The sequence below is a fragment of the Octopus sinensis genome, linkage group LG25 (genome assembly GCF_006345805.1).
Source record: "Octopus sinensis linkage group LG25, ASM634580v1, whole genome shotgun sequence".
Classification (NCBI taxonomy): Eukaryota; Metazoa; Mollusca; class Cephalopoda; order Octopoda; family Octopodidae; genus Octopus; species Octopus sinensis.
This window is the reverse complement of record NC_043021.1, coordinates 25,374,605-25,400,930: the sequence shown is the minus strand read 5'-3', so window position 1 is coordinate 25,400,930 and position 26,326 is coordinate 25,374,605. Positions and strand designations below refer to the sequence as shown.

The 26,326-nt window shown below is 37.2% G+C and overlaps 2 protein-coding genes across 7 annotated transcripts in view; one reads left to right on the top strand and one right to left on the bottom strand.

The window, feature by feature from the left end:
- Positions 1 to 19,285, top strand: part of LOC115224229 (tRNA (uracil-5-)-methyltransferase homolog A) — a 28,356-nt gene extending 9,071 nt beyond the window's left edge. The window contains exons 2-15 of the mRNA XM_029795013.2: positions 251 to 295; positions 1,825 to 1,876; positions 2,782 to 2,863; positions 5,286 to 5,340; positions 6,746 to 7,210; positions 8,098 to 8,201; positions 9,271 to 9,322; positions 10,005 to 10,065; positions 12,268 to 12,389; positions 13,718 to 13,793; positions 15,558 to 15,674; positions 16,711 to 16,807; positions 17,581 to 17,702; positions 18,934 to 19,285. Of these exons, the coding sequence (XP_029650873.1) occupies positions 257 to 295; positions 1,825 to 1,876; positions 2,782 to 2,863; positions 5,286 to 5,340; positions 6,746 to 7,210; positions 8,098 to 8,201; positions 9,271 to 9,322; positions 10,005 to 10,065; positions 12,268 to 12,389; positions 13,718 to 13,793; positions 15,558 to 15,674; positions 16,711 to 16,807; positions 17,581 to 17,702; positions 18,934 to 18,959 (1,470 nt within the window). The 5' untranslated portion in view covers positions 251 to 256 and the 3' untranslated portion in view covers positions 18,960 to 19,285. The remainder of the gene's footprint in view (positions 1 to 250; positions 296 to 1,824; positions 1,877 to 2,781; positions 2,864 to 5,285; positions 5,341 to 6,745; positions 7,211 to 8,097; positions 8,202 to 9,270; positions 9,323 to 10,004; positions 10,066 to 12,267; positions 12,390 to 13,717; positions 13,794 to 15,557; positions 15,675 to 16,710; positions 16,808 to 17,580; positions 17,703 to 18,933) is intronic.
- Positions 19,286 to 19,919: 634 nt separating this feature from the next.
- The window catches only part of LOC115224222 (coronin-1C-A), a 98,830-nt gene continuing 92,423 nt past the window's right edge, over positions 19,920 to 26,326 (bottom strand). For 4 of the 6 annotated variants that reach the window (XM_029795002.2, XM_036513249.1, XM_029795001.2 and 1 more), the window contains one exon: positions 19,920 to 22,080. In XM_029795002.2, the coding sequence (XP_029650862.1) occupies positions 21,862 to 22,080 (219 nt within the window). In that variant the 3' untranslated portion in view covers positions 19,920 to 21,861. The remainder of the gene's footprint in view (positions 22,081 to 26,326) is intronic. The other 2 variants (XM_036513250.1, XM_029795003.2) reach the window with 2 other exon arrangements.

The window sequence follows — 26,326 nt, the reverse complement described above, 5'->3', positions numbered from 1 at the left end:
TAGCTGTGTTGTTGTTCATAACGAGAGGGTACAGGTAGAAACCTGTTTGCTTTGATATATGTTGTACTCGGGGGTGGAAGGACACCAAGTTACCATTGTTATTGTTCATGGGTGCAGTGTATGTGTAAAGGAAGATGCTTAGGTGACAGATGGATGTAGAACAATGAAGAGGCATAAAGGGTGCCATTGTAGACATCTGCTTGAGTTTCTGTCTTTCAAATTTCATATTTTGCTTTAATTTTAATTTTAGACTTCAATGATGGAGGCCGAAACCAACAGAAACAATAACAGCAACGTAAGTCGACCTTTTTCATGCTTTTGTGTGGTTTTTAAATGTTGGAATCCTGCTGAGAGAAGGGTCCTGGGAATTGTCTTTCCCTGTTACACATCATCAACATCCTCTAATGTCCATTTTCTATGCAGACATGGATTGGATGGTTCAACAAGATCTGATAAGCCTGAAGACTGTGTTAAGTCTCCCATGTCTGCTTTGGCAGGGTCTCCCGTGTCTGCTTTGGCAGTGTTTCTACAGCTGGATGCTCTTCCTAATGCCAACCCCTTTACAGAGAGTACTGGGTGTTTATATCATAGTACCAGCATTAGTAGGGTCACCAAGTGACTTGCAAGATAAGACCCCTTTACTGACCTAGGGTGCAGTATTGCATGGGGTAGTTTTGTGCCGGGAAAGAAGGACAGGAAGAGGTGTTTTGCTGGAGAAGAGGAACACCTATCTACTCGAGGATGTTGTTTAATATACTTGCGTGTCTGCTGAATGATGTGTGATGGGCAAATCAGAAGCAGAACAATTCTTTGCAATTACATTTATGAACCACAAATACACAGTTGTTGTGCCACGGCATCAGAAGTAAAGGCTGAAATGGGAATGTGCTTCTGATCCCTATTTGCTCGTTAGTAACGTGGCTGATATTGAGTTGCTGGCAGACTTTAGCTAAACTAATCGACCGGGTGAGGAGGAGGACTTTGCCATCACATTAGCTATCAGTTACTTACATTTCTACATACTAATGAACAGTGGCAGAAGTATGTCACCAACAGCCCCTCCTTCCACGTGACTAACACGAACCAAGGGAGATAACTACAATACGTTGTCTTTGGGGAGTGCATAGACCTGCGGTGAGGGTGGGGTGAGACGCTCTGCCAGTTACTGTGATACATCTTATAACTATTGGTAGAAATGGTTGGGTAATGATTTAAACGTTTTAATATATTAAAGAATTTTTTTTTGCTTTCCTTAGAATGTGAGTTCAAGTTCTATTGCAATCATCAGATCTTTTCTGTTTGAAAGGCAGTTTTTAACATAATTTCTAGGTAACTAAAAAATTTTAAACTTCGTATACTGGTAGAATGTGTTTATAAAACATCTTTTTCTCTTGGCTTTATTGAGAAAATTCTATAGTTTGTAAGATATTTGGTCTTTAATTTCTTGCATTTCGGCAATTTCAACCAATCAATGACCATCTATTGAGGTGAAAACATTCTGTGCCGTATGAATATGTCCCTCGTTTAAGAAACAGATTGGGTTTATTTACATTTGTGAAGAAAAAAAGATACCCTTCCCCCCACCCCTAACCCTAACTAACCCCAACCCTAAAACAGATTGAAATGCAATAGATCGATACTAGGGTCATAATTATGGGTGACAATTTCATATGACACTGCTAGAAAAAACTGCCGTTCAAACCGAAAAGATCCCAATCATCTTTGCTTTTTATCCTTCCGTGGTTCATGAAATAAGCATACATTGTTTAATCCCTACAAATTTCCAATTTTTTATTTATTTATTTATTTTCTTTTATTCCGTAGACATCCGATCGAAGCTTTGAGAACCTGTCTGCTAAGCGTAAAGATGTCGCAGGTAAGATATTTTCTATCTCATTCTTTATTCATTAATGTTAACTCTTTCCCCATGGCCCTTGCAACCGGATATTTTCCAGTCTGGTTGACATTGTCTCCATGGTAATCAGTGAGATTTGATTGAGTGTTTAGAGGTAATGTCATCATCATTATCATTTATCGTCCATTTCCCATGCTGCCATAGGATGGCTGGTTTGACCAGAGTTGGAGAGCTGTGCTAGGTTCCCACCTGATATGGCTTGGTTTCTAAGGCTGGATGCCCTTCCTAATGCCAACCACTTTACAGGGTGGACTGGGTGCCTTTCATGTGACACAAACACATGCTGTATGTTTACTTCTTTTGAGTTCTGTGAGTCTTTTCCATTTTAAGATGTTTGTTGTGTTTCTGTGCAAAGTTGTTCTTTATAAAATTCAGGAAATAAAATAAAATAAGGAATCCTCAAGACCTGATAAAGCAAAACCCAAAATAAATCTGAGAATATTAAATTCATGGCTGATGTTGAAATGATCTGTAAATTCATCCAAATTAGTTCAAAGAAATCTCACTAATTATTTTCAACTCTTTTTTTTTTCCTTCTTTTCCTTTTACTTGTTTCAGTCACTTGACTGCGGCCATACTGGGGCAACTGCCTTGAAGGGTTTTAGTCGAACAAATTGACTCCAGGACTTATATTTTTAAAGCCTGCTACTTGTTCTATCAGTCTCTTTTGCTGAACCACTAAGTCACGGGCATAAGCACACCAACTCCAGTTGTCAAGCAGTGGTGGAGGACAAACACAGACACACACACACACACATATATACAGGTTTCTTTCAGTTTCCATCTACTAAATCCAGGCTGTTATTGATGACACGTGTTAATCATTGCAATTATTAAATAACGAATATCCTGGTATTTTGTTGCAGGATCATCTCAGGATGTATCAGAGTCAAAGAGAAGTAAAATATCCATAGACTTGCGAGATGAAATTACCACGGCCGGCGAAAAGTAAGTGGAAACCGTTTTTGTTTTTCTTTAATTTTTCTTTCACCAGATTTCTACCAGCACCCCCACCCCCCCAGTACCATACTCTTTTCAGCTGTTCTATTCTAAATCCCACTTTTAGATTTAGTATTCAACAGATAATATTGTCAGGTGGATTAGGTTGATGCTAAGATCATTGTGGGGGGTTTTTTTTGGTGGGGGGAGGGTTCTAAAGTTTGACACTTATTCTGGAGAAAATAAATTTTTTTATTTAACTCTGTTCAAGTCTGACCCCATTTCAAAGTGGGAATTTCAGTCAATTCATTTTTGATTAATGCTTTTATTTTTACTGTTTTTGTTTATTTTAGGCTGATCAAATTTAAGGTTTGGTGGCCGGGGGGGGGGGGGGGGCACGTGTAAATTTAAGTGATTCCTGAGTTCAAAATGGAATGCAAAGCAGCAGGAATTGCTCCTAATGTCAACATTTTGGCCAGGAAATCATAGACAGTGCACCTAGAATAATTATGATTTAGGTGCTTTATGGCAATTTATCTACTCCACAACCATCCTACCATCACCACCACCATCATCATCATCTATCTATCTCAGTGATTCCAACCGTTTCACTAGCAACGACCCCTTTTATTTAAATGAGCTTCCCCATGGACCCCTTTTAATAACCTTATCCTTATGTGTATATCTATTTACTACTAACATTTTCTTATTGCTTGCTTGTCTGCCAAACCAGCGCATAATGGAAAAATGCTCTGAAATGTGAATAGAAATGGAATAAAGCACTGTTTGCGTAAACCGGACCACAGATTCCTGTGATTTGCGGGGTTTTTTGCTGGGGGTTCCACAAATTTAAGCAGTAAAACCTGGAGTTGTTTCCCTTTACTGTGAACACTGGATAGTTTTGTTGGCATAACTACAGATGTGTACCCCACAGACTTTGTTGCCTCATAACTTTCAGAAGAATGAATGCTTTTTAACAAAATTTTCAACAAATACTGCTTGGATGCTGTGAATTCAGAGTATATAAGAATTTAACTTAAAAACCATGGGAGAAGCTGTTTTGGTTAAAAAAAAAAAAAATTGTAAATATTTTCAGAGGAAAGGGTATGTGATTCAAGGGAGATTCAGCTGTTGTTTCTAGCACATTGCAAACAACCTTCTGTTTTCACTCTCACATGTATTGATGTTTTCTCAATATTTTTCTCTCATTAAATACATTTTATGGAATAATGATGCTGAAGTAACACACGCATGGTCCATTGGTGGAATATAAGCAACAACAAAAAATTTTAATTTAAATTTTTAGCCCCACCTCAAATAAGTGAGGCCGTGTGTGTAAGAAAAAACACTTTCTAACAGAAAAGTATGCTGTTAAAATAAATTATTGTTTACATACCATTGTGGATAAACGCCAGCAATGACCTCAAGCTCTCCAATATTTTAATTTATAAACAGAGACTATCATGGGCAGGGAATGGGGTTGCAAAAAATAGTCATAATTTTTTTTAATAGCATATGGAGAGAAGAATATTGATAGGCACCAATACATTCAAGAGTGAAAAAGAAATGAGATGTGCTAGAAACAATTGCCAAATCTCCTTTAAATCACTCACTTTTTCTTCTGAAAATATTAAGAATTAAAAAAAAATTTTTTTACCAAAAAGGTTCTTCCCATGGTTTTGAAATGCAAAAACAAATTGGCCCAAATCAGTCCAGAGCATGATGATGAGGGGAAGGTGAGGGAGTTGTACAAAAGATATTTTAAAAACTCCTTATTCATAAAAAGATGTTCCCCCGCCCACATCATTTCAACAGCTGATTTAAAAAACAGAAATGTTGTGGGCGGGGATCCCCGTCGAAACAGATTAGTTGCAACTTATTTGGTCTTCCTGATCTGAAACTCCTCTCTCCACAAATTTCTTTATAATCGTAATCTAATAATGGGAAAATACTCCCAGTAACATAAGCCTGAAATGGGAAAACCGTTTCCCTTAATTTTCTGTCTGTGTTGCATAGCAATTCCTTTTGCATTTTGGTACAAGTGTGCTGTACACAAGCCCTGAATAAAGGCTGTCACTGGGGTTCAAGTTTATCCTGGAAGTTCCATTTCTTTTGGATGCTGTAAATAAGCAATGAAACCTTTAAACATGAACTTGTGAAGCAGAAGACACAAACGAATTGAATTATTTAAGTGAATCCTCATAAAATTAACTTTCATTTCAAAAGCAATCAGTTCCAGTCTTTTATAACCTGAACTGTCAGTGACCCAGCAGGTCACGTGTACTCTAGTTTGTGTGTGTGTGATATTTTGAATTTAGCTTGCAGACCACCAGGCGTCCTTGGATCACAGGTTGGCAACCACTCATCTATCTAATGGACATTTGACTTTGTGATTAATGATTCCTTTTTTTAATTTATCCATTTTTCTTAGGGTTAAACGAGCCTTATTGCCATTTTGTGATGTACCATATGAAGATCAGCTCAGGGTAGGTAGAACTTGCTTTGTATATTTTGTTTTGTTTTTTTTCTCGCCTTGCCAACTATGACATCTATGTTGGTTTCTTTTCAAAATTTTTTTGGTAGTGTTAGTATTAATGTCTTTTATCCACGTCAGTCCTCTTACTTTTGCACTGGTTATTGCAACATTCCCCTTTGCATAGGTTACCTGAACTGGCCTACAGCAAGGCCAGGCTGGAATGTCTTACAGGAACAATATAAGGATGGAATTACTGTTGCCAGATTTTGAGAAGATGAAGTTGGCTAATGTTGAGGAGGGTGAGAATGTGCCCTGGGGTGCCATCCTGGGCTTCTCTCAAGTTATGGAGCATGAGGCATTGGTTGAGTTAGATGTAAAGTGACAATCTTGTGCAAGTTGTCGAGAAACACTCCCCTTTTAGGACTGGACCATTTTCTACTAATTTTGAGCCTGGCATTAGTCATCTTCTGATTCTTTGTTATTATTGATGACAGTCAATCAATATTGATTACCCCCGCCATTACAAGTTGACCACTCCCGCCCCCTCCCCTCAGCTGCTACAAATTTGTTACCTCCAAATGTAGGAAATCGTTCTTGCTTTCTTCATCATCATCATCGTTATTATTAAGGTAATGAGCTGGCAGACCCATTAACATACCTGGCAAGATGCTCAGCAATATTTTGTCTGACTTTATAACCCATACACACACACGTATATATACATTGTGTGTGTATACATTCTTTGGTAAAGGATATAAGCTTTGATAAACTAAAGAAAAAAATTGCTTTGAATAAGAATATGCCTTGTGGTATTTCTTCTCCCGAGTTGCACAGACACTCCCTTCTCATTCCTGCTGTCAGAAATTCAATGAACCAACCAATTAATGTCCAATTAAAAACTTGGGACTAGTGGTGTCATTCTTCACAAAATCATGATAAAATATAAAACATAATTAAAAATAAGAAAGAATAATTAAACAATGCTAATAGGCATAGGAGTGGCTGTGTGGTAAGTAGCTTGATTACCAACCACATGGCTCCGGGTTCAGTCTCACTACGTGGCACCTTGGGCAAGTGTCTTCTACTATAGCCTTGGGCTGACCAAAGCCTCGTGAGTGGATTTGGTAGACGGAAACTGAAAGAAGTCCATCATATATATATGTATATGTTTGTCCCCCCAACATCGCTTGGCAACCCATGCTGGTGTGTTTACATCCCCCGTAACTTAGCAGTTCGACCAAAGAGACTGATAAAATAAGTACTAGGCTTACAAAATAAGTCCTGGGGTCGATTCACTCGACTAAAGGCGGTGCTTCAGCATGGCCAGTCAAATGACTGAGACTAGTAAAAGAGTAAAAAGAGGGTTTTTCTTTTATTTTTGTTTATTTGTTTTTCTTTTTTGTAATTTTTTTCAGCGTAAAGCTTCTGATGTCAGAGATGCCATGGTGAAATTTAGTTGGGAAGTTCACCGCACATGTCCAAAATGGAGGAATTGGCTCAAGGAACAGATGAAGAACCATTCTGGAGTTCTTTGTGAAATCGAAAAGATAAGGCCTTCACCTGTTTTGAATGCTTATCGCAATAAATCTGAATTCACCATTGCTAGCAGCTCAAATGGCACTAAAGAAAGAATAGTTGGCTTTCGGGTCGGCAGTTACCGTGATGGTTCTAGTGTTGTTGGCGAACCGTATGCCTGTGACAATCTCCCCGATTCCATGAAACTCATTGCTAAAGTATTCCAACAGTATGTCCGTCAGAGCCAGTACGATGTCTATAATGACCAGTCACATGATGGTCACTGGAGACAGCTGATTGTCCGCACATCCAGCCAAAACGATATCATGATCATTCCTGTTTTTTATGCTCAGTTTCTCTCAGACGTAAGTATTTTTGTCTTTTTTTTTTTCTCTGCCTTGTCTTTTACGTGTGGCTTTATGGTTAAGAAACTTGCTCTCCAGCCGTGTGGTTTCAGGTTCAGTCCTACAGTGTGGCATCTTAGGCCAGCCAAAGCCTTGTGAGTTATAATTTGGTAGACGGAAACTGAAAGAAGCCTGTCATGTTTAGATGCTTGTATGTGTGCACCCCCTTTGTCTCCACATGACATCCTGATTGTAAATAAACATCACCATCATACAAGGGATGTCATTCATTTCCAATCTTCTGTGTAAAAACTTGTCTGGCCATTTACCTTACTTGGAAATAGGACAAGGTTGGCGACAGGTCCTAGAAAAATTTGCCTCAACCAATTCTGCCTGACTTCTGCAAGCAGGGAAAGCTGAATATCAAATGATGATGCTCTCTCTCTCTCTCTGCCTGTCTCTCTTGCTCCCCCCCCCCACACCATAGGTATCAGGAACATATTAATATATAATATATAAGGCTCATGCTGGGAGTGCTGTGGTTAAGGTCCTTGAGGCTTTTCCCTTCATCTTTGAACCAGATGCTTTGCCTCTCTGCTGAATTAAATCAAAAAATAGTTTTATATTAACGTAAAGTATACTAGCCATATCAATATGGCTAACCACTAAGGGTGGGTGTTAGTGGTTAGCCATATTGATATGGCTAGTATACTTTACGTTGTCGAGCGGTTACTGTTTACATCTCGTTCAGAGATTTATTATTAGTTTTATATCACATTCGCAAAAAAAAAAATAAATGGAAGAAAAATCTTTCATTGAAACTTTAGATTCTTGAAAACTCATAAAAGAAGGAAGAATTAGAACGGAGAAAGGTGACTCGAGTTGATTTTGCTGTTTTTCCTTTGCAGGATGAAGTGGATGCTGAGAAAGCTGCAATGACAGAGTATTTTTCTGATGGTGATGGAGTCCAGTGTGGTGTGACATCCCTCTATTTCAGATGCTTGAGTAACAGGTGAGTGTGTTTGTGTGTTTACATCCATACATGCATGCGCAGAAGTGCCTGTGTAGTAAGAAGCTTGTCTCCCAACCACATGGTTCTGGGTTCAATCCCACTGCATGGCACCTAGGGCAAGTGTCTTCTGCTACAGCTTTGGATTGACCAAAGCCTTGTGAGTGGATTTGGTAGTCTGAAACTGAAAGAAGCCTGTCATGTGTGTGTGTGTGTATATATATATGTCTTTTATTGGTCATTGGGGTGCCATGTCGGAGGGTTTTAGTTGAATGAATTGACTCCAGTTTTTTAGTTGGTTTTGTAAGTCAGGTACCTGTATATTGATACGTACACACAAATTGATATGATTGTAGACATTTTATCGTGAATAAAGACAAATAGTTTCTTATTGGGTTAAGTATACAACCTCCCAACAATGGTTGGCATTCTTCTCAAATTAGAGAATTTAATTAATTATAGGGAACTAAGAAAGACAAACAGGTTCTTGACATTAGGATTGGGAATACTTTGATGGCTAAAAGCCACAAGGCTTTCGATAGCCTCGGCTTTTGGTCTCGTATTCAACCAATTCAGCTGAACTTCTTTGCATACAGGAAGGAAATTGTTTAATCCGTACAGGACTCTTTGCTCCAGCATCTCAAAACGCTTGACACAATTCATCCTCTCTTTTGAAATAATGTATTACTTCAGAAGTTCTTATTGAATATGATTCTTGCTTGCAGCTTTGGGGTTAACAAAGCAGGTGTTTCTACCACCCCATACACACACCTTATTTTGTTTTGCTTCTGTATGATGGGTAGGGCTTACTTTTCGCTTACTCTTACCTTGTATCTAGGGGAATACTTTGGTGGTTTCCTTTCTATTCTCCCTTTTTTTTTCCCTGCAATTCTTTTCTTTTATAGTGTTTTATTCTATTTTTCCTTCTATATTTTTGTCTTTTCATTTTTTTAAATCTTTCCTTTTGTTTTTTTTGTATGAAGTAAACGAGAGAGGATGTAACCTGACCTCCAATTTAAACCTTTGAACTATTCTGCTTCTCATCTCTAAACGTTTTTCTCTCCTTTGTCAGACTTGGCAGCTGCAGACAACATGCTGTCAATGAGCATTTATGGGGGAAGAAGGTAATAATCGCTTGTTTCTTTTGTTTTCCTCAGACATTGACTTCTTTCCATCATTATTTTTTGTTGTTTTCCTTACAAAACTAATCTTGAGAAATTGAAAACAGAAAAAAATTAACCTACAACAATTAAAGTATTAACGAGGAAAAAACATTTATTTAGCATAAATATATTTTTTTAAATAATTAGTATGATCCATCTTTTGTACAATTTAAAAAATTGATCTGTGGAAAGAAAAAGAAAATTTGGCTTTGATAAAATTCATCAATTAGTTTTCCTTTTAATTTATCCCTGTTAAACTCTTTTGATATCAACCTGCCAGAGATTGCTTCTTTCATATTAACTGAATCACACATTATGTACTTTTACTTAAAATATGGCAACAAAATGGTGAATGCATCCTTTGCCATGTTCAATCTTTTCCACCCTTGACTCTGTACAAAATGCCTTTCTTCAAAATTTCATGTTAAGTTCCAAACACCAGCTTAATAATGACAGTTATTTTATTAAATTTTTCATTATTTTCAAAATCAATTAAAAGAAAACTAGTGTATTTCAGTAGCAATATAGTAACGAATGGGTTAATTATTTAAAGTTTTGTGTTCTTGCAAGAGGAGTCCTCTTCTCTCTTAATTACAATTACCTCTGTCCCATTTTAATGACCTTTCTTTTGTGTCTGTTTCAGTGTATCACAGAAGTCTTACTAGAACTCAGCTTCCACATCTATCCTGACACTTTCTTCTCATGTAAGTCTCTCCGCTTTTTACTTCTCCACCAATTCCAGTCTGACCAGAGTTCCTCCTTGTTTCAGTAGAAGCAACTGACCCCTCTGCTTATGTTATTAAGTCCAGTACTTGTTTTGTCAATCTCTTTGGCCAAAGTGCTAAGTCACATGGATGTAAACAAACCAACACTGGCTGTCAAGTGGTGGAGGGGACAAAGACAACACACACGTGCACATGCATGCATATATATATATATATATATATATATATATATATATTATATATATATATATATATATATATATATATAATATATATATATGTATATATATATATATATATATATATTATATATATATATATATATATATATATGTATATATATATATATATATATATACACACTATGAACTTGTACTCAGTTTCCATCTCCCAAATTCATTCACAGCATTGGTTGGTCCAAGGTTATACTAGAAGACATTCCCCCCAAGGTACTGCACTGGGGGATTGAACCCAGAACCATGCAATTGCAACTTGAGCTTATTCAGGGCTGCACATGTTTGCTTCTCCGACAAAGAAAAAACAAGGAGAATGGATGAGATTTGTCAGGTGACCTGAGTCCACTCACTGTATCCTCCCCTTCCCCTCTATCTCTCACTTTCCTTTTGCAACTGACCCACCCACTCACCCTATTCGATCCTTTTTTCCACTTCACTTAACACCTCCCTGTAACTTGTGTGCATGTTGTGCTGCATCTTCACCACCTGGGGAAGCCATGAACCTCCTTACTGCAACACACCTATTTCTGTGCATCTGTTATAGTGTAACCTCTCATCTCCTGGCCAAAAGCCCTCTCAGTTGAGGGATCCTTGTCTTGTAAGTTACTTGGAGACCTCACCAGTGTTGGTGCCACATAGAAAGCACCCTGTGCAAAGTAGCTGGTGTTGGGAAGGGCATCCCGCTGTAAAAACCCTGCCAAAACAGAGAGTAGGACTTGATGTAGTCTTCTGACTTGCACCAAATCAAAAGACCATCCAATCCATGCCAGCATGGAAGGAGGTCGTTAAATGATAATGATGTTTGCTGGCAAACGAATGAATTAGAGAAAAAAATATGAAAAGGATTTCCTGAAGAATGCAGCAGTTCTTTAATTACTTTGTTGGTATTGAGATCAATATGGGATCAGTAAATTTAATAACATTGAAAAACTACATAAGGATGAAATAAATTAAATTGGATTTGTCGGTGGCTTAACGAGGGGATTCATGTTGTTGTTGGTGCTGTATGATTAGCATTCTGTTGGTTATAATGACAATGAGTGTTCCAGTTGTTTTTGATCAATGGAACAGCCTGCTCGTGGAATTTACATGCAAGTGGCTGAGTACTCCACAGACACGTGTACCCCTAACATAGTTCTGAGGGAGATTCAGTATGACATACTGAATGTGACAAGACCGGCCCTTTTTGAATTGCCAGCTGTGAGTGGATTGGAGCAACGTGAAGTAAAATGTCTTGCCCAAGGATACAATTCCCTATCAGGGATCGAACTCACCACCTTGTGACCATGAGCCTGAAGCAGTAAGCCACGTGCCCCACACACACACACACTGTTGGGATATGTGTCACATATTAAGGACAAAGCTTTGTTAGTTGTTGGAATTTGTTAAGTACATGTCACGTGTGTGTGTTGAGACATGGACCTGTTGTTGAATTTTGGAGACAGGCAAAAGACAGGCAAAATCCGAGAGTTCTTTAAGTAGACTTTATATCTTTGTAGTTTACGAATTGAATACTTGGCAGTGGCAACTAAATATGGGAAATGTTTCTGTGCCAAACTTTCTCAAATGATCCAAATATCTTAAATTTTTTTCTAGAGAGTGATGACATTGTTTTCAGAGGATGAGATTTTGTTAAAGAAATAATGCATGAATGTCTCTCATTCATAATTATTGAATACAAATGTGATCACTGATATCACAAGGTCATGGGTTCAAATGGGTTGTATTACATCAGAGGAATACTGGGTCGAGGCCTTAAAACATTAGGTTGAAAGCATCTAACAAAAAGTTTGAAATGAATAGCAATACAATGGCTAATTGACTCCTCTAACCCTCACCAACATAGTTTAAAGAACGTTCATTATATTTTAATTAAACCTTTGACCAGTATTTAAAAATGTGTTAAACTTATTATGATTATGATGGCAATTTTTTTTTCTTTTAGTCAACAACCCTGCTGCAGCCCTCCTCTACACGATGGTTGGTGATCTTTGCTTGGAAGAACCAAATAACATTGTCTTTAATATCTGCTGCAGCACCGGCACTGTGGCACTGAGTCTTGCCAAGGTTAGCTAATCACATTGTTGTCATTGTTGTTGGCTGGTCTGTGTGAATCAGCTTCACATTTTCTCCAGCTTACACACACACACACACACACATATATATATATGCACTTGCACACACACACACACCCACATATACTTTATACATTTCTACCCAGAAATATATATTTATACAGTAATACCTCACTTTACAAGTACCCCACTTTACGAGATCCCAGGTTTACAAGTGTGTACATGTTTTCATACGAACGGTCTCTGGGTACAAATTAACTCACATATCAAGGCATTAGTCTACTTGCATATATTTATATATATATATATATATATATACACACCTGTACACACAAATACATACATACATATATATGTATATATATATATATAGGCATATATACTGTATACACTTGCGTATACACACAAATATACATACATGCACATAAAAACCAACAACCGAACTTAGTTCTGTTTCCATTGTTAAAATCTACCCTGTAACCTACCCAGGTTGATTCATTAATACCAAACCACATTCCACAACTGCCTTTCATTCATTTAATCCTTTGGTATTCGAATTTATTCTGTCCAATGTAATGCTTCTTTAATCCCATTGTCATGAATTAATCTCATAGCTTTGAGACCATGATGATGTGATTGTATATTTTTAGAATGACATTGTAGGGTAGGTGTGAGGGGCCAGATCTAACTGGCTTGAGCACAAAACAGGTAAAATATTTGGGCCGAATATGGCGGGTTTAAATTCTAAAGAATTAAAGCTGATAAAATATATTCCAAAGTCAATTTTGACTAGATTTGATCTCAGAATTTTGGGGCCTGAAATTAAAAGCTTCAGCACATTCAACCATTGTGCTCTGTGGTACCTACCATCCACCCACCTTCTGTTGAACACAATATTATCAAATCATTTTGATAAAAGTGTAATTAATTTAATTCAAAAAAGACTCTTAGACTTGCTTCCGTTGGATTGAAATGGCAGAAGAAAAGCTGCTGGTTGCAAGGATTTTTTCTACTATTGTTTCACATTCTGGCACAAGGCCTGCAACTTTAGGGTAAATGACCCCAGTATTTAACTGGTACTTTTATGTTGTTGACCCCTGAAAGGATGAAAGGCAAAGTAGACCTCAGCAGAATTTGACTTCAGAATGTAAAAAGATCCAAGAAATGCCACAAAGCATTTCCTCGATCAAGCTGGCCATTTCACCAACTGACCACCACCACCTGCCTCCCTGCTACCTTAGTCATTCTCCTTCTCAACCCATGTCTACTATTTTCTCTTCTTCTCCTCCATGTATCGTTGTCTTCTCCTGTTTGTTTCAGAGGGTGAAAAGTGTTGTCGCTGTTGATATGTGGGCTGCCAACATCGAGGAAGCAAAGAAGAATGCTGAATTAAACAGTAAATACAATCATTTCTTTGGTTTATTTTTGTATGTTGATATAGATGCAAGGGTGGTTGTGTGGTCAAGAAGCTTGCTTCCCAAATCAGATGGTTTGGGGTTCAATCTCAATGTGTAACTTCTTGGGCAAGTGTCTTCTAATATAGCCCTGGGCTGGCCAAAGCCTAGTTAGTGGATTGGGTTGACGGAAACTGAAAGATGTCTATCGTGTGTGTGTGTGTGTGTGTGTGTTATGTATGTTAGGGTTTCTTTGTCCCCGACATCACACCATTGTTGCAAATGAACATCATTCATTTCCAATCTTCTGCAAAAACATGTCTGGCTATGAAGAAATATGAACTTCATTGGCAACAGGAAAGACTTTATCATCGTTTAACGTCCGCTTTCCATGCTAGCATGGATTGGACGATTTGACTGAGGGCTGGCAAACCAGATGGCTGCACCAGGCTTCAATCTTGATCTGTCAGAGTTTCTACAGCTGGATGCCCTTCCTAACACCAACCACTCTGAGAGTGTAGTGGGTGCTTTAACGTGCCACCGGCACGGGGCCAGTCAGTCAGTACTGGCAACGACCTTGCTCGAATCTTTTACACATGCCATCGACACAGGTGCCGGTGAAGCGGTGCTGGTAACGATTACGCTCGATATAAAAAATCTGTCTCAATAAACTGTTTGATCCAGGCAAACATCAGGAAAGTGGACATTAAATATGATGGTGGTGGTGGTGTTTGAAAGCCCTTATGTGCCAGAGTAATACTGTATAAAATTTTTGTTTGACCTCCCCCCCTCCCTCAATTTACCTGGCCCCAGCCTTCCTCTATAAATTTATTCCTTTGTACTGCTCACTGTCCTAGGTTGTTGCTGATTTCTATATAGAAAAGTGTGAATTAGGTATTGATGAAGGGAAATGATTGCTCTTGAGTAGGTATTTCCCTTCTTCTTCTCACTGTATTTCTGTTGAAATACACTCTTTAATTCAGTGAATTTTAGAAACAAAGAATTTAGTAAATAACTTTGTTGTTCTTAAGGTCACTTTAAGACAGGAGGAGTTGTGTTGAATGGATGGAGTATTAAATGGTGGAATACGGGATCAGTGGATTCATGTGGCATTATTTTGTGTTGCGAGAGCAGAAAGCTACCCACTTAAACAGCATCAAACTCCATTCTCCAGAATTTGAGTTGACCGTTGCCAAATGTCTCTCTGCCAACAAACTCCCTATTGCAATTAACAGCTCCACAGTTTGCTTTGTACTTCAATATAAATTCACAGTTTTTGATGATATAAAAGTTCAAATCCACTCTTAGCCAGGTTGTCTCTTCTGTAGCTATTATTTGGCTCCAAACTCTGTAATGAGTTGAACTTTCTTACAAGTTTGTGTTGTATGGTATTGATGTCACAGTGTTACACTGTTCTGACCAGAGACGTGCATACTGGACTGTGTTTATCTCTGGTTTCCATGGTTTCAGGTAAATGAGGAAGAAATCTCTGTGGATAGAATCCTTACTTTGATGGCAAGTTTATCCTTCAGCTGGAATTGGACTCTTCAAGTCAATGGATCCGGCATCAGTGTTACATTCCTGTCTTTAATTAGTGGTGAAAAACCTTTCTGTCAAGAATTAACTTGGACATAGCAAACATGGGCAGAGAAAATAAGGGGTTTGGGTGTGAAAGGCTGCCAACTGTCAAATGTTTAAACTGATGCTTCTGCCCCTTTCTACAAATCCAGATTTTCATGACTCCAACCTGTTATTCTCTTCTCTAGATGTGACTAATGTTGTCTTCCACCATGCAAAGGCTGAGGAAGTGACCAACCAGTTAGACCGGTGGCTGAAAGGTCAAAGTGCAGTAGCTGTACTCGACTCACCTTGTGCTGAAATGCGTAAGTTAATGTATTCAATTTTCTTTCTTTTTTTTTAAATTTTGCTATTTGGTTGCTTGACTTGCAAGAAATAACAGCCGAATCTTCTTCAAGTCACATCCTACCATCTTAAAGAAAAAAAATGATATGTTGGATTATCTGGTTGTGGGTTTCTTAAACCAATCACTTCTGGCCCAAATATTCTGTTTTAGGTTCAAGCTGGCCAGATGCAGCCTCTCACACCTAACCTTATTGTTATGCTGCACAATCTGCCACTGCATGATGCCCTCTCATCCTCTGCTCTAATTAATCTCTCTCCTACAGTTTAGATTTCCATCAACACTTGCACACAGCAATCAGTTTGTTATTCCTGGACGTTGTACAATGCAACATATTCAGGAAGAGGACCTGAGTGCGAGCGGAAGTATTGATGTCACTAAAACCATTGGTAGCTCCTTTGCTGCCATATTTCTCTCCAAATACGCTCAGTTTCATTTAATTTTGAAAATAATGAAAAATTTTATAAAATAACCTACGTCCATTATTAAGCTGATGTTTCCAACATAAAATGAAATTTTGATGGAAGATTTTAATTTCGCATTTAAACTGGCCAATTCCAGCCCAAAATATTCTCCGTTTTATGTTCAAACCAACCAGATTGGGTCTCTCACACTTACCCTACAATGTCATTCAAAAAATATACAATCACATCATTGAAATCTCAAAGGAACCAGATAATGCCTGATTAATTCAAAACAACAAAGATAAGAATTATAATTCCATTTAATCTGAATACTGAAGGGTTGAAAGAAGTTTTTATCGTAGAATGAGGGAGGATGGTCTGAGGTAGGTTGGTATGAAAACTTATAATCTTAATTGCAGCCCTTAATTCGACTGGCAACCTAGTGTTTATCAACGTAATGCACATTTAATCCCAGTTTGCTGGATCTCTACATCACTCTGGAATATTGTCCTAAATCTTCACAAGCAACTGCAGCTATTCAGTAAGTTGTTGTTGTTGTTGACATTGTTGATGTTTTTCCTGTTTGTTTTACAGAAAGCAAAGTGATATACGCCCTTCGCCGCTGTCATTTCATCCATCGAGTGATCTACATCTCGTGTAACCCCGTGGCTGCCATTCAGAATTTCACTGAGTAAGTTTTTTTTGTTAGATGTTGGGGCATTTACATCACTACTACTCTTTCAGCTGCCTTATTTCTTCTATTCATACGTTTTATTATTATTATTCTGCTTTTTAAAATTCTGTCCCCCCCCCCCCCCGATCATTTTCTGAATGATTGAATTGCTGGCCCAAGTAATAAATAGACTTGTTTGTTCATTTTTATGTCCATTTTTCCATGCTTGGATGGGTTATTTGAAATATTGCTTTACGGCTTGATGCCTTTCCTGGTGCCAAACTTTAACCTGTTCTTCAAATAAGGGATCTCTTATTTCATGCAGATTCAAAGGCCCTTTGTGTCTTTCGAGTGATCAATTTGTTGACAGCAGAAACTGACAACCACAACAACTGCCACACTTCCATATAAGCACATGTAAACACACACACATCTTTGATTGGCCCTAGGTTTATATTAGAAGGTTCTTGCCCAAGGTACTGTGCTGTGGGACTGAACCTGAAGCCATGTTGTTGAGAAGCAAACCTATCAACCACAAAACGATCAACTTTGAAATGCTTCCTTCCCCAGTCTGTCTTTAGTGGAAGGAACAACCTGACCAAGGACTTGTTGAGCTTACTTTAAGTAAAAGAAACAGACGTCAACAAACGGTAGAGTTTGGAAGATGAAGTCTTCAGTGGGGTTTTTAGAAATCATAGAATCTGCCAGAAATATTGGAGGTTAATCTTCAGTTTCCAATTTTACCTTTTTTCCCAAGCTTAATACAGAGAGATTCTGTTTTCTTGTTGCAGTTTGATGAGACCGAAATCGCAGACGATGAAAGGTAAAGCTTTCTACCCTGTGAAAGCTATTCCTGTTGATTTGTCGCCCCATACGAAACTCTGTGTAATGGTTGTCATGTTTAAGAGAAGACGTAAGTAGAAGCAAAACTGATTTAGTTTCTAAAACTTTTCTCTTCTTTCTCTCACTCAGTTTTCTTTTACTTCTCGCCCCCCCCCCCCCACAAATTCCGGTTCCTGACTTTCCCAGCATTAACCAAATGCAATTCTTTTCGTACACAACATAGTGATTAATCATCACTAAGTCGCCTGGATGAAAGACGACATGTGCTGAGCCCCTTCACAGCAATTCTCTACCCTTGGCAATATATGGAGGCCTGTAAAGTGTTGAGCTTGCGGAATCGATAGCATTGCTGGGGGGGGGGGGAGCTTGGCAGCATTTTGTCCATCTTTGTTTTTTAGTTCAGATTCTGCCAAGGTTGCTTTTCATCCTTTTGGAATCGACAAATTAAGTACCAGTCGAGTACTGGGCACCAATATAATCAACTCTCCCCCCGAAATTGCTAGCCCTGTGCCAAAATTTGAAACCAATAATTGTTGGTCAGTTGGGTGCCCCACATCTCATAAGACTGAGACTTAACCCAGTTTCCATGGTAATTACAACTGTCCCCATCTGAACGAGAAGCTAGTCTGTCACAGAGTGAACTTCCCAGTTATTTTTGAAACTCATTTCTGAAGCAATGTGAAATGAAATGTTTTGCTCAAGAACACAATGTATTGCTCAGTTCAAGAATTGAAACCACAACCTTATCAGTGTGCGCACAACAGCTTAACTACTAGACCAATACACCTTTGCTTACAGTCTATGTTGATGTGTTTAAATGAATATTAAGCAGATTTCATGTATATTCCACTTTAAGGTGTCACCTGTGTGCGTACCAATAGCCTCTGTTTGAATCTCTTACCATCCCCCTTTCTGCAATGTAACAGATTGTTCACGCCACAGGAATCTGTCTTAAGCATTTTAATATAAGAGGGCAAAAGGCAGCAAGCTTGGCAGAGTCGTTAGCATGCCAGGCAAAATGCTTGGAGGTATTTCATCTGCCGCTGAGTTCAAATTCTGCCAAGGTCGACTTTGCCTTTCATCCTTTCAGGAGTCAATAAATTAAATACCAGTTGCGTACTGGGGCGATCTAATCAACTGGCCCTCTCCCCAGAAATTTCGGGCCTTGTGCCTAGAGTAGAAAAGAATATAAGAGGGAAAATATTTGCAGAAACATACAATAAATTCGTAAAAGATCTTTCTGTTCATTAGATTATGGAATAATGCAATGAATAAAAGTTTGCTTTTCTCTTTTTCTTTAGGTTTCCATACGGACATGATGTGTTAAAAGAATGGAATTTTGCAGGCAGTGTTGGCAATACCAATTTCAAAGCAGGTTTGGTTTGACTGCGAGAAGGTGGAATTTTGAAAGAAAACGACATAAAATGAAATAACAGCAAAATGTATTTTGGGTCGGGGGGGGGGGGACAAACGTACACAAGTGGGTGTGGGGGGGAGGCTGGAAAAATGATAAAATAAATATAGTACCTTGTGTAGAAATTAAATACTTTCTATAATAACCCCCGAAATCTCCCACCACCAAGAAAAGTAAAACAGATTATTGTTCTACTTGGTTCATTCTTCACTTCACCTCACCATTAAAAACAAACAAAAAAAATTAAAATATAACAATTTGGTTTTTCTTTTTTTTTTTCTGTGTGGGTTTGGCTTTTTTTTAATTTTTGAGAAATGTTTTCAAATTTGGTCAAATTTTAAATATGTTTTGCCTTTTTTTTTTTTTTTTTAAAACTTACAATCATTGAACCGTGGCCATGTTGGGGCACTGCCTCGAATGGTTTAGTCGCACAAATCGACCCCCAGGACTCTTAAGCTTGGTACTTATTCTGTTGGTCCCTTGTTGAACTGTTACAGGTGTATAAATAAACTAACGCAGGTGGTGCGGAGAACAAACTCACACATGTAGGTGTATGGAGACGTATATACACATACATACACAATGGAGCTTCAACACAGTTTCCACCTACCAAATTTTCTCAAAAGGCATATGGAAGACACTTGCTCGAGGTGCCATACAGTGGGACTGAACCCAAAACCCTTTGGTTGCAAAGCAAGCTGCTTAACCCTACAGCCATGCTTTACTCCAAAAAATTAAAAAAAAATTTTTTTTTAACAGTAAAATCTAAAATCGGATTTCCAAATCAAGGTAATTAATGTAGAGTTAAAAACTTGTGAGGTTTAACTGATTAACATAATTAGCTTAATGAACAAACTGATGAAATCAACTAACTTTTGAAAGCCAGCAAAATATTTTATTATTATTTCTTCAAAAGAAAAAAAAAATATTTTAAAAAATGGTCGTGAAGAGGGCAGATGTATCAAATTGTCTCTGTCTTGGGTGTAGGTAAGATTATTTTACACCAACAGACGTGTATTTTTGTATATATGTGTGTGTGTATATATATTTTGGTCAGGTCCGTCTCTTATTACTCTGAGTTTTTGCCTGCAGATACACAGGGTCTTCAGCCAAAGAACAATTCTACCAAAAATAAAAATGTTATTAATCCCTACTTTGGTATTGAGTACTCTCTTCCAACACTAAACAGATGTGTGTGTTATATATGTATATATATATATAATCTGTGTGTTGTTAAATATGCAAATATTGATTTCTTTTATTGGCCCAAGGCCACAAAATTTATAAAGGATAGAATCAATTGAATTGCCTCTCAGCATATTACTGGTACTCATTGCTTTGGCTTTGTAAAGCTGAAAGGTAAAGATGATGAAAAGTCTTGAAGTCAGAACAGAACTAAACACAGCAAAGTGTTTCAGGAGATGCTCTACCGACTCTCATCGATTCCCCTCCAAATGAATTATCATCGAGATTTTGGACCTAACATATGACCTTCATTTTGAAGATAGCTTAGAAATTGGTTGTTATATTGAGCAGGTAAAGCAACGATTTAGAAGCTTCCAGCCAGAACTTAGTGTTGCTAGGAAGGGTTTATGGTTTCGAGTGTAATCTAATTTAAATTATTCAACAAAAAGATTTCAATGAAACCAACTCAAATATCGAATGATAGAGTTTTATGAAAGTCTGTGCAATGCATTTAGAGATACAGGGAGAGAGAGAGAGAGATTGAAGGGATTACATGTCTCCCACACATTTATTTCATTGAAATAAATGAGAGAGAGTGAAGTACATATCTTAAAGTTTTGTAAACAAAGTGTGAATAGAATGAGGGTTTGTTCTTTGTTGAAGGAGGACTTCCTTGCATTCATGAATAAAAAGAAAGAAGAAAAGGAGCAACTGGATAATGTTTAGGTGTTTACAAGAATTAAAGGAAAATCTAGTCTACCCTTGTGTAGGTTTTGTTTTGTTTTCAAATGATATTCTAAAATTGTGTGTGCTTAAAAGATGAAAATAAAAACTATATAAAAATTGAAAAGAATCATTTAATAAAGTTTGCAAATTTGAAATGTTGAAACTTGTCTTGTTGCTATACAAGATAGTTCAAATTTGTCAACTTTATGTAAAATAATACATATATATGTATTACACACACACATTAAACATTTAATATACACATACACACACTTATGTATTATATCCAGATATACATACGTGCTTGAGTGTAGACCGAAACTTTGCTGCATATTTATACAATATATACATGTAAATGGGTTAAGTCTGTGTGTGTGTATATATTATATATAGTGTATAAAGACTATGTGTATCATATAAAAGAAAATAAGGAAGAAAGATAAAAGTGGTTTAATGGGAGAAGGAAAGAAAGATGGAGAGACATTGATAAATTATTTTTAAAAATATTGGGTGGGGGGTGGGTCTTTTTTCTCATTTGTCTAAGGTGGGTGGGTGGGTGGGTAAAGATGTGGCTTAACTTGCTAACAACTCTCATTTGGGTAGTTTTACTGCTGATTGTATTGAGTGATGTGAGAGAAGAAGAGTTTGTAACAATGAACAGGTGGAGGGGGGGGGGGCAATGAAGAAACAAAGAATTAGAAATTTAAAAGAATCATTTATCTCTTTTTTTTTTTTGGTTACCCCTGTCATTTAGTGGGTGATGGGGGTTGTATGTGTAAATGTGCATATATATACACATATATATATATATGCATACATACATATTATATATATATATATTATAGATATATATATAGATAGATATATTGTCATGGCATTTAGCAGTTAATTAAAAACAAACAGTCTAGCTGGGCATGTCATCAACTTTGCTGTCATCGTCATCATTTTTATCCTTATTATCTCCTTCATCGTTATCGTTGTTGTCGTCTTCTTCTTCTCCTTCTTCTTCATCACACTCAAGAGCTGCCAGCCTCGACTCCAGTTCTTCAATGCGTTTGTCCAACTTCTCTACGGTTGCAGTCAGCATCTTCACCTCCTCCATCACCACTTTCGGATCAAAGTTCTGAGATGCAAAATAAAAGATCAATTATATACACAAGTACAACGCTGACGTGTCTACACACACACACACACACACACTTGTGTAGTTGTCTACATAAGAGTGTCGGCGCTTTACCAATTTCCCACAGAAATAAATCAACGCTTGATGAATGAGAAAGCATTAACATGCTGCTTTTTTTTTTCTTTTTAAACTTAATACTTTCGTTTTATATTTTACTTGTTAAAATATTTAATTATTCATTTTTATGAGGAATCGTCAATAGGCTAAGAAGGAAAAGAATCAGGCATGGACAGGATCTGCTTTTAGATAAAAATGTTTTGTTTTCTAGAGAATCTGCTGATTTATCAATGTCTTTGGTAAGGAATGAGGAAGATCCCATTGCAGGTCTTTATTAAGTGTGGAATGGTTTAGTCGAACCATTTCATCAATTTACACTTTGGTTTATACAAATAAAAAACATGCCAAGCCATCCAATAATCAACAAGGTGGTCACTAAGCATCTCTTTGAACCAATTAAAGTAATAATACTGGAGTATATGGGGGGGGGGGCAGATGGATTAAAACTGAATTTTTATTCCATTTTGGAGATATTTCAGTTGATGGAAAATACCAAAGATCTGGGACGTAGCAATGTCTTTCATTTGGTAAATAGATCAATGCCACTAACCCTGACAAAAGTTTGCATAGAATGTTCCTCTGGGGATTAAATGAATGCTGACTGAGGTATCCATCCAAATTTCCTAAATTCCTTTCTGTTGTGTGTGTGTGTGTAACACTTTATGTAAAATACATCGTTAAGATGCAAGTTGCTGTTGTGGTATTCATCTTGTGCTGGGATAACATGTCTTATGGACATCCGTAAAGGATATTTGGTCCAAATCTATTGCAGCAGCTGGGCCCCGGCTGTCAGTAATAGTTTCCAGGGAAATGTTTCTGGAAGTGTGCTAATGTTGATCCAATGTGTTAATCCTTCGTTAAATGACAAACACCCACTTTTTTTACCTCAGAAACGCACACAGTTTCTAACCAGAACTTATTTCCCCCACCCTTGGCCTTAAATGGTTTTTCTTCTGGTCAGGCACCAGGTCACTATTTGTAGAGGTTGAAAATGCTAACAGGAATTCAGTAATAATTATTTTTATAAAATATTAACAGAATCTGAAATTGGAATGTCGGGAGACAACAAAAATAAGGCTGTTATTTCTGTTTAACTCCTCCAAACCATCAACTCCTTTCTTACCAGATTTCAAATGAAATACTTTTAAAAACTGAGACAAAGGCAGTGTAATGAAAGATTTTTTGAAATAACTTTTCCTTATTATGTTGGTGGTTGGAACATAAATTGAGGTTTTTATTTAGATTAGTTTGAAACAATTTTGCATCATAGATCCAAGGCTGATCTCAGATAGAAATTTCTAAATAGTCCAATATGTGAATGCAAAAGATTCTTCCCCAGTAAACTTGAGCCATTTTGGTTTTGTATTTTTTTTCTTCTGTTCTTGTTGATCAGCCTCTTGCATAGAGTCATACATACATGTGTAGATAACCAGCTTCGTCTGGTCCCCGTGCCGGTGGCACGTAAAAAGCACCCACTACACTCACGGAGTGGTTGGCGTTAGGAAGGGCATCCAGCTATAGAAACATTGCAAGATCAGACTGGGCCTGATGCAGCCTTCTGGCTTCCCAGACCCTAGTTGAACCGTCCAACCCATGCCAGCATGGAAAGTGGACGCTAAATGATGATGATACACCAGACATATAAAATATATCCAGATAATTGTATTAATACATAGAGTCATACAGACGTGAATTCATACATGTATGTATAAAGTCATGTACGCATGTATGTAATATCTATGTATGTGTAAGAACTTAAAACTACCAAAATGGCAAATGCAGCTGTGTTATAAGACTTGGCTGATTAATCAACAGTTTTATACATAATTAACTATATTTGTCTTTAGATGTGCTCCAAAGTGTTTGGGACGTAATTTGACTTGTACAGAGGCCAGATTCACTAATTTGCTGTTGAGAACATTTCTCACTGAAGGCCATTGGTGTTGAAATACTCCAACAGGCATTTCAAGACGGCTTCTAATGGAATCAGTGAATGCATTTCTAACTGGTTGGCCATCATCAGCACCATTTGTGTTATTAGAGTAAAACAGCATCAAAATATGAGCGAATCACCTGCTTCATAGAAATAACTAATCAACAGGTAATGTGTGTACACAAGTACATGTCGAAAAAACTAAATTTAACTCTTTTGATATCAATCCACATGTGACCACCCCTGATATCTATGATACTTTCTGTTTTTAAGTGACCTGAATCAGAACCTCCTTTCATCAGAATTTCTTGTGATGGAAGAACCAACTTAACACTCATTAAATTCTTCATTATTTTCAAAATTAATCGAATCAAAAGTGTATTTCAACAGAAATCTGGGAACAGGTTTTTAAAGGGCTTCAAATACAAAAATATATTTAAACATTATTTCAATGTGTAGATTAGTCACACAGTTTGCACATACATCACATATATAAATATAATTTATATATATATAAATTTAATTTTAAAATACCAATTTTTAAACTAAAATTCATTAAATTAAACATACATCAAAGTAAAAAACAAAACAAAATATTAGTATTAGTAAGTGGGGTGCATGAAATAAAACAAAAAACAAAAAACAAAACCAAGCAAAGAAGAATATTTTACCAAACCATCTTTGATTGGAGAAGAAAAATGAAAACAAAATATTCGGCTGTAGCTGGTGTTAATCTGCTTTGGTGGATCAGAAAAAAATGGAACAGCAAACTGATTAAGCAACATAGCTCAAAGATTTTCTTAACAAAAACTAAATATTTGAAATCTTTAAAATATAAATAATGAATACGTTTCCCCGTGATGATGTCAACATAAGACTTTATAAAGTTATTATTTATTGTATGAAAAGAGACAAACACATATTCAGAAACAGAAACAGGTAAAATGACGCCATACATTCCATCTTACAGCCATTTGGTTTTCTACGCTGACATGGGTTAGGAATATCTCATTGTTTTACAGTTGGGTGCCCTTCCTGTTTCTAACCCTTATCAGTTTTTCAAATAAGGGATTTCTTATTTCACACATCTTCAGTCATGAAAGCAGCAGGGACGACGACGACGACGACAACAACAACCTGGCTCATACCTTGCAAATTTATGACTTATCCACAAATATCAGTTAACAGAAGATCTGCCCACCACAACAGAACAGTGATCCTAAAACCGAGGTGTCACATGAGAAGTGTTGGTGCCATGTAAAAAGCACCCAGGAAGGGAATCCGGCTGTAGAAACCAATCCAAAACAGACCATGGGACTTGGTGCAGCCCTCCAGCCTTGCCAATTCCTGTGAAGTCGTCCAACCCATGCCAGCATGGAAAACGGTTGTTAGATGATGATGATGATGATGATGATGATATATATATAATGCTAACAAATGTACTGATATGTAAATAGCTGCATAAATTAAAGGTAAGCAAACCTATGGTGAAAGGGTCCCTAAAACAATGGCCATCCCATGTTTTTAGGGGTATCTAGGACTATACTGTTCAATGTGTCCCTCCTTGTTTAATTAAGATGATAGGGTTTGAGTTGAGAAAGACTTGGCTGTTATTTCAAGCATGTATGGCAACCATATAGAAGATGCCCCTCACTTGCCATGGTCCTTGGTCTCAGAAAAGGCTCTTAAAGAAATATATTTATAATAATAGGCATGATGTCCACACAAACATATGTAGCTGTCATTGTCATTTGAAGACAAACAAAAATAAAAGTTTAACAAAAAAAAAAAATAAAAAGAACAAAAGCTTTAATGAAAAAATAAAAACCTAATAAAACACTAAAAAAATACACATTTACACACAAAACCAAACTATTTTTATATAAACAGAAGTAAAATATGCTCTGCTGAGGAGATCTAATAAGACTGAAACATCTACCTCCCACCAATTACCTCAAAAGAGCACACCCACCCACTTCCTATATTGGTTCCAAAAATTTCAATTTTAATCTATTGAAGTTATTCCCCTTGTTTCTTTGCTTTAACTGTTAAGCCCCTCAAGAGGGAGTTTTTGTCTACCAATTGCTAAGATAACCTCAGTTTATAGAAGTTTTCTGACTCTCAAAAGACAATATTTATTGTTACGCATGTAGTCAAACCTAGAATGACAGCTCTCCATTTGACAGAGAGGATTCA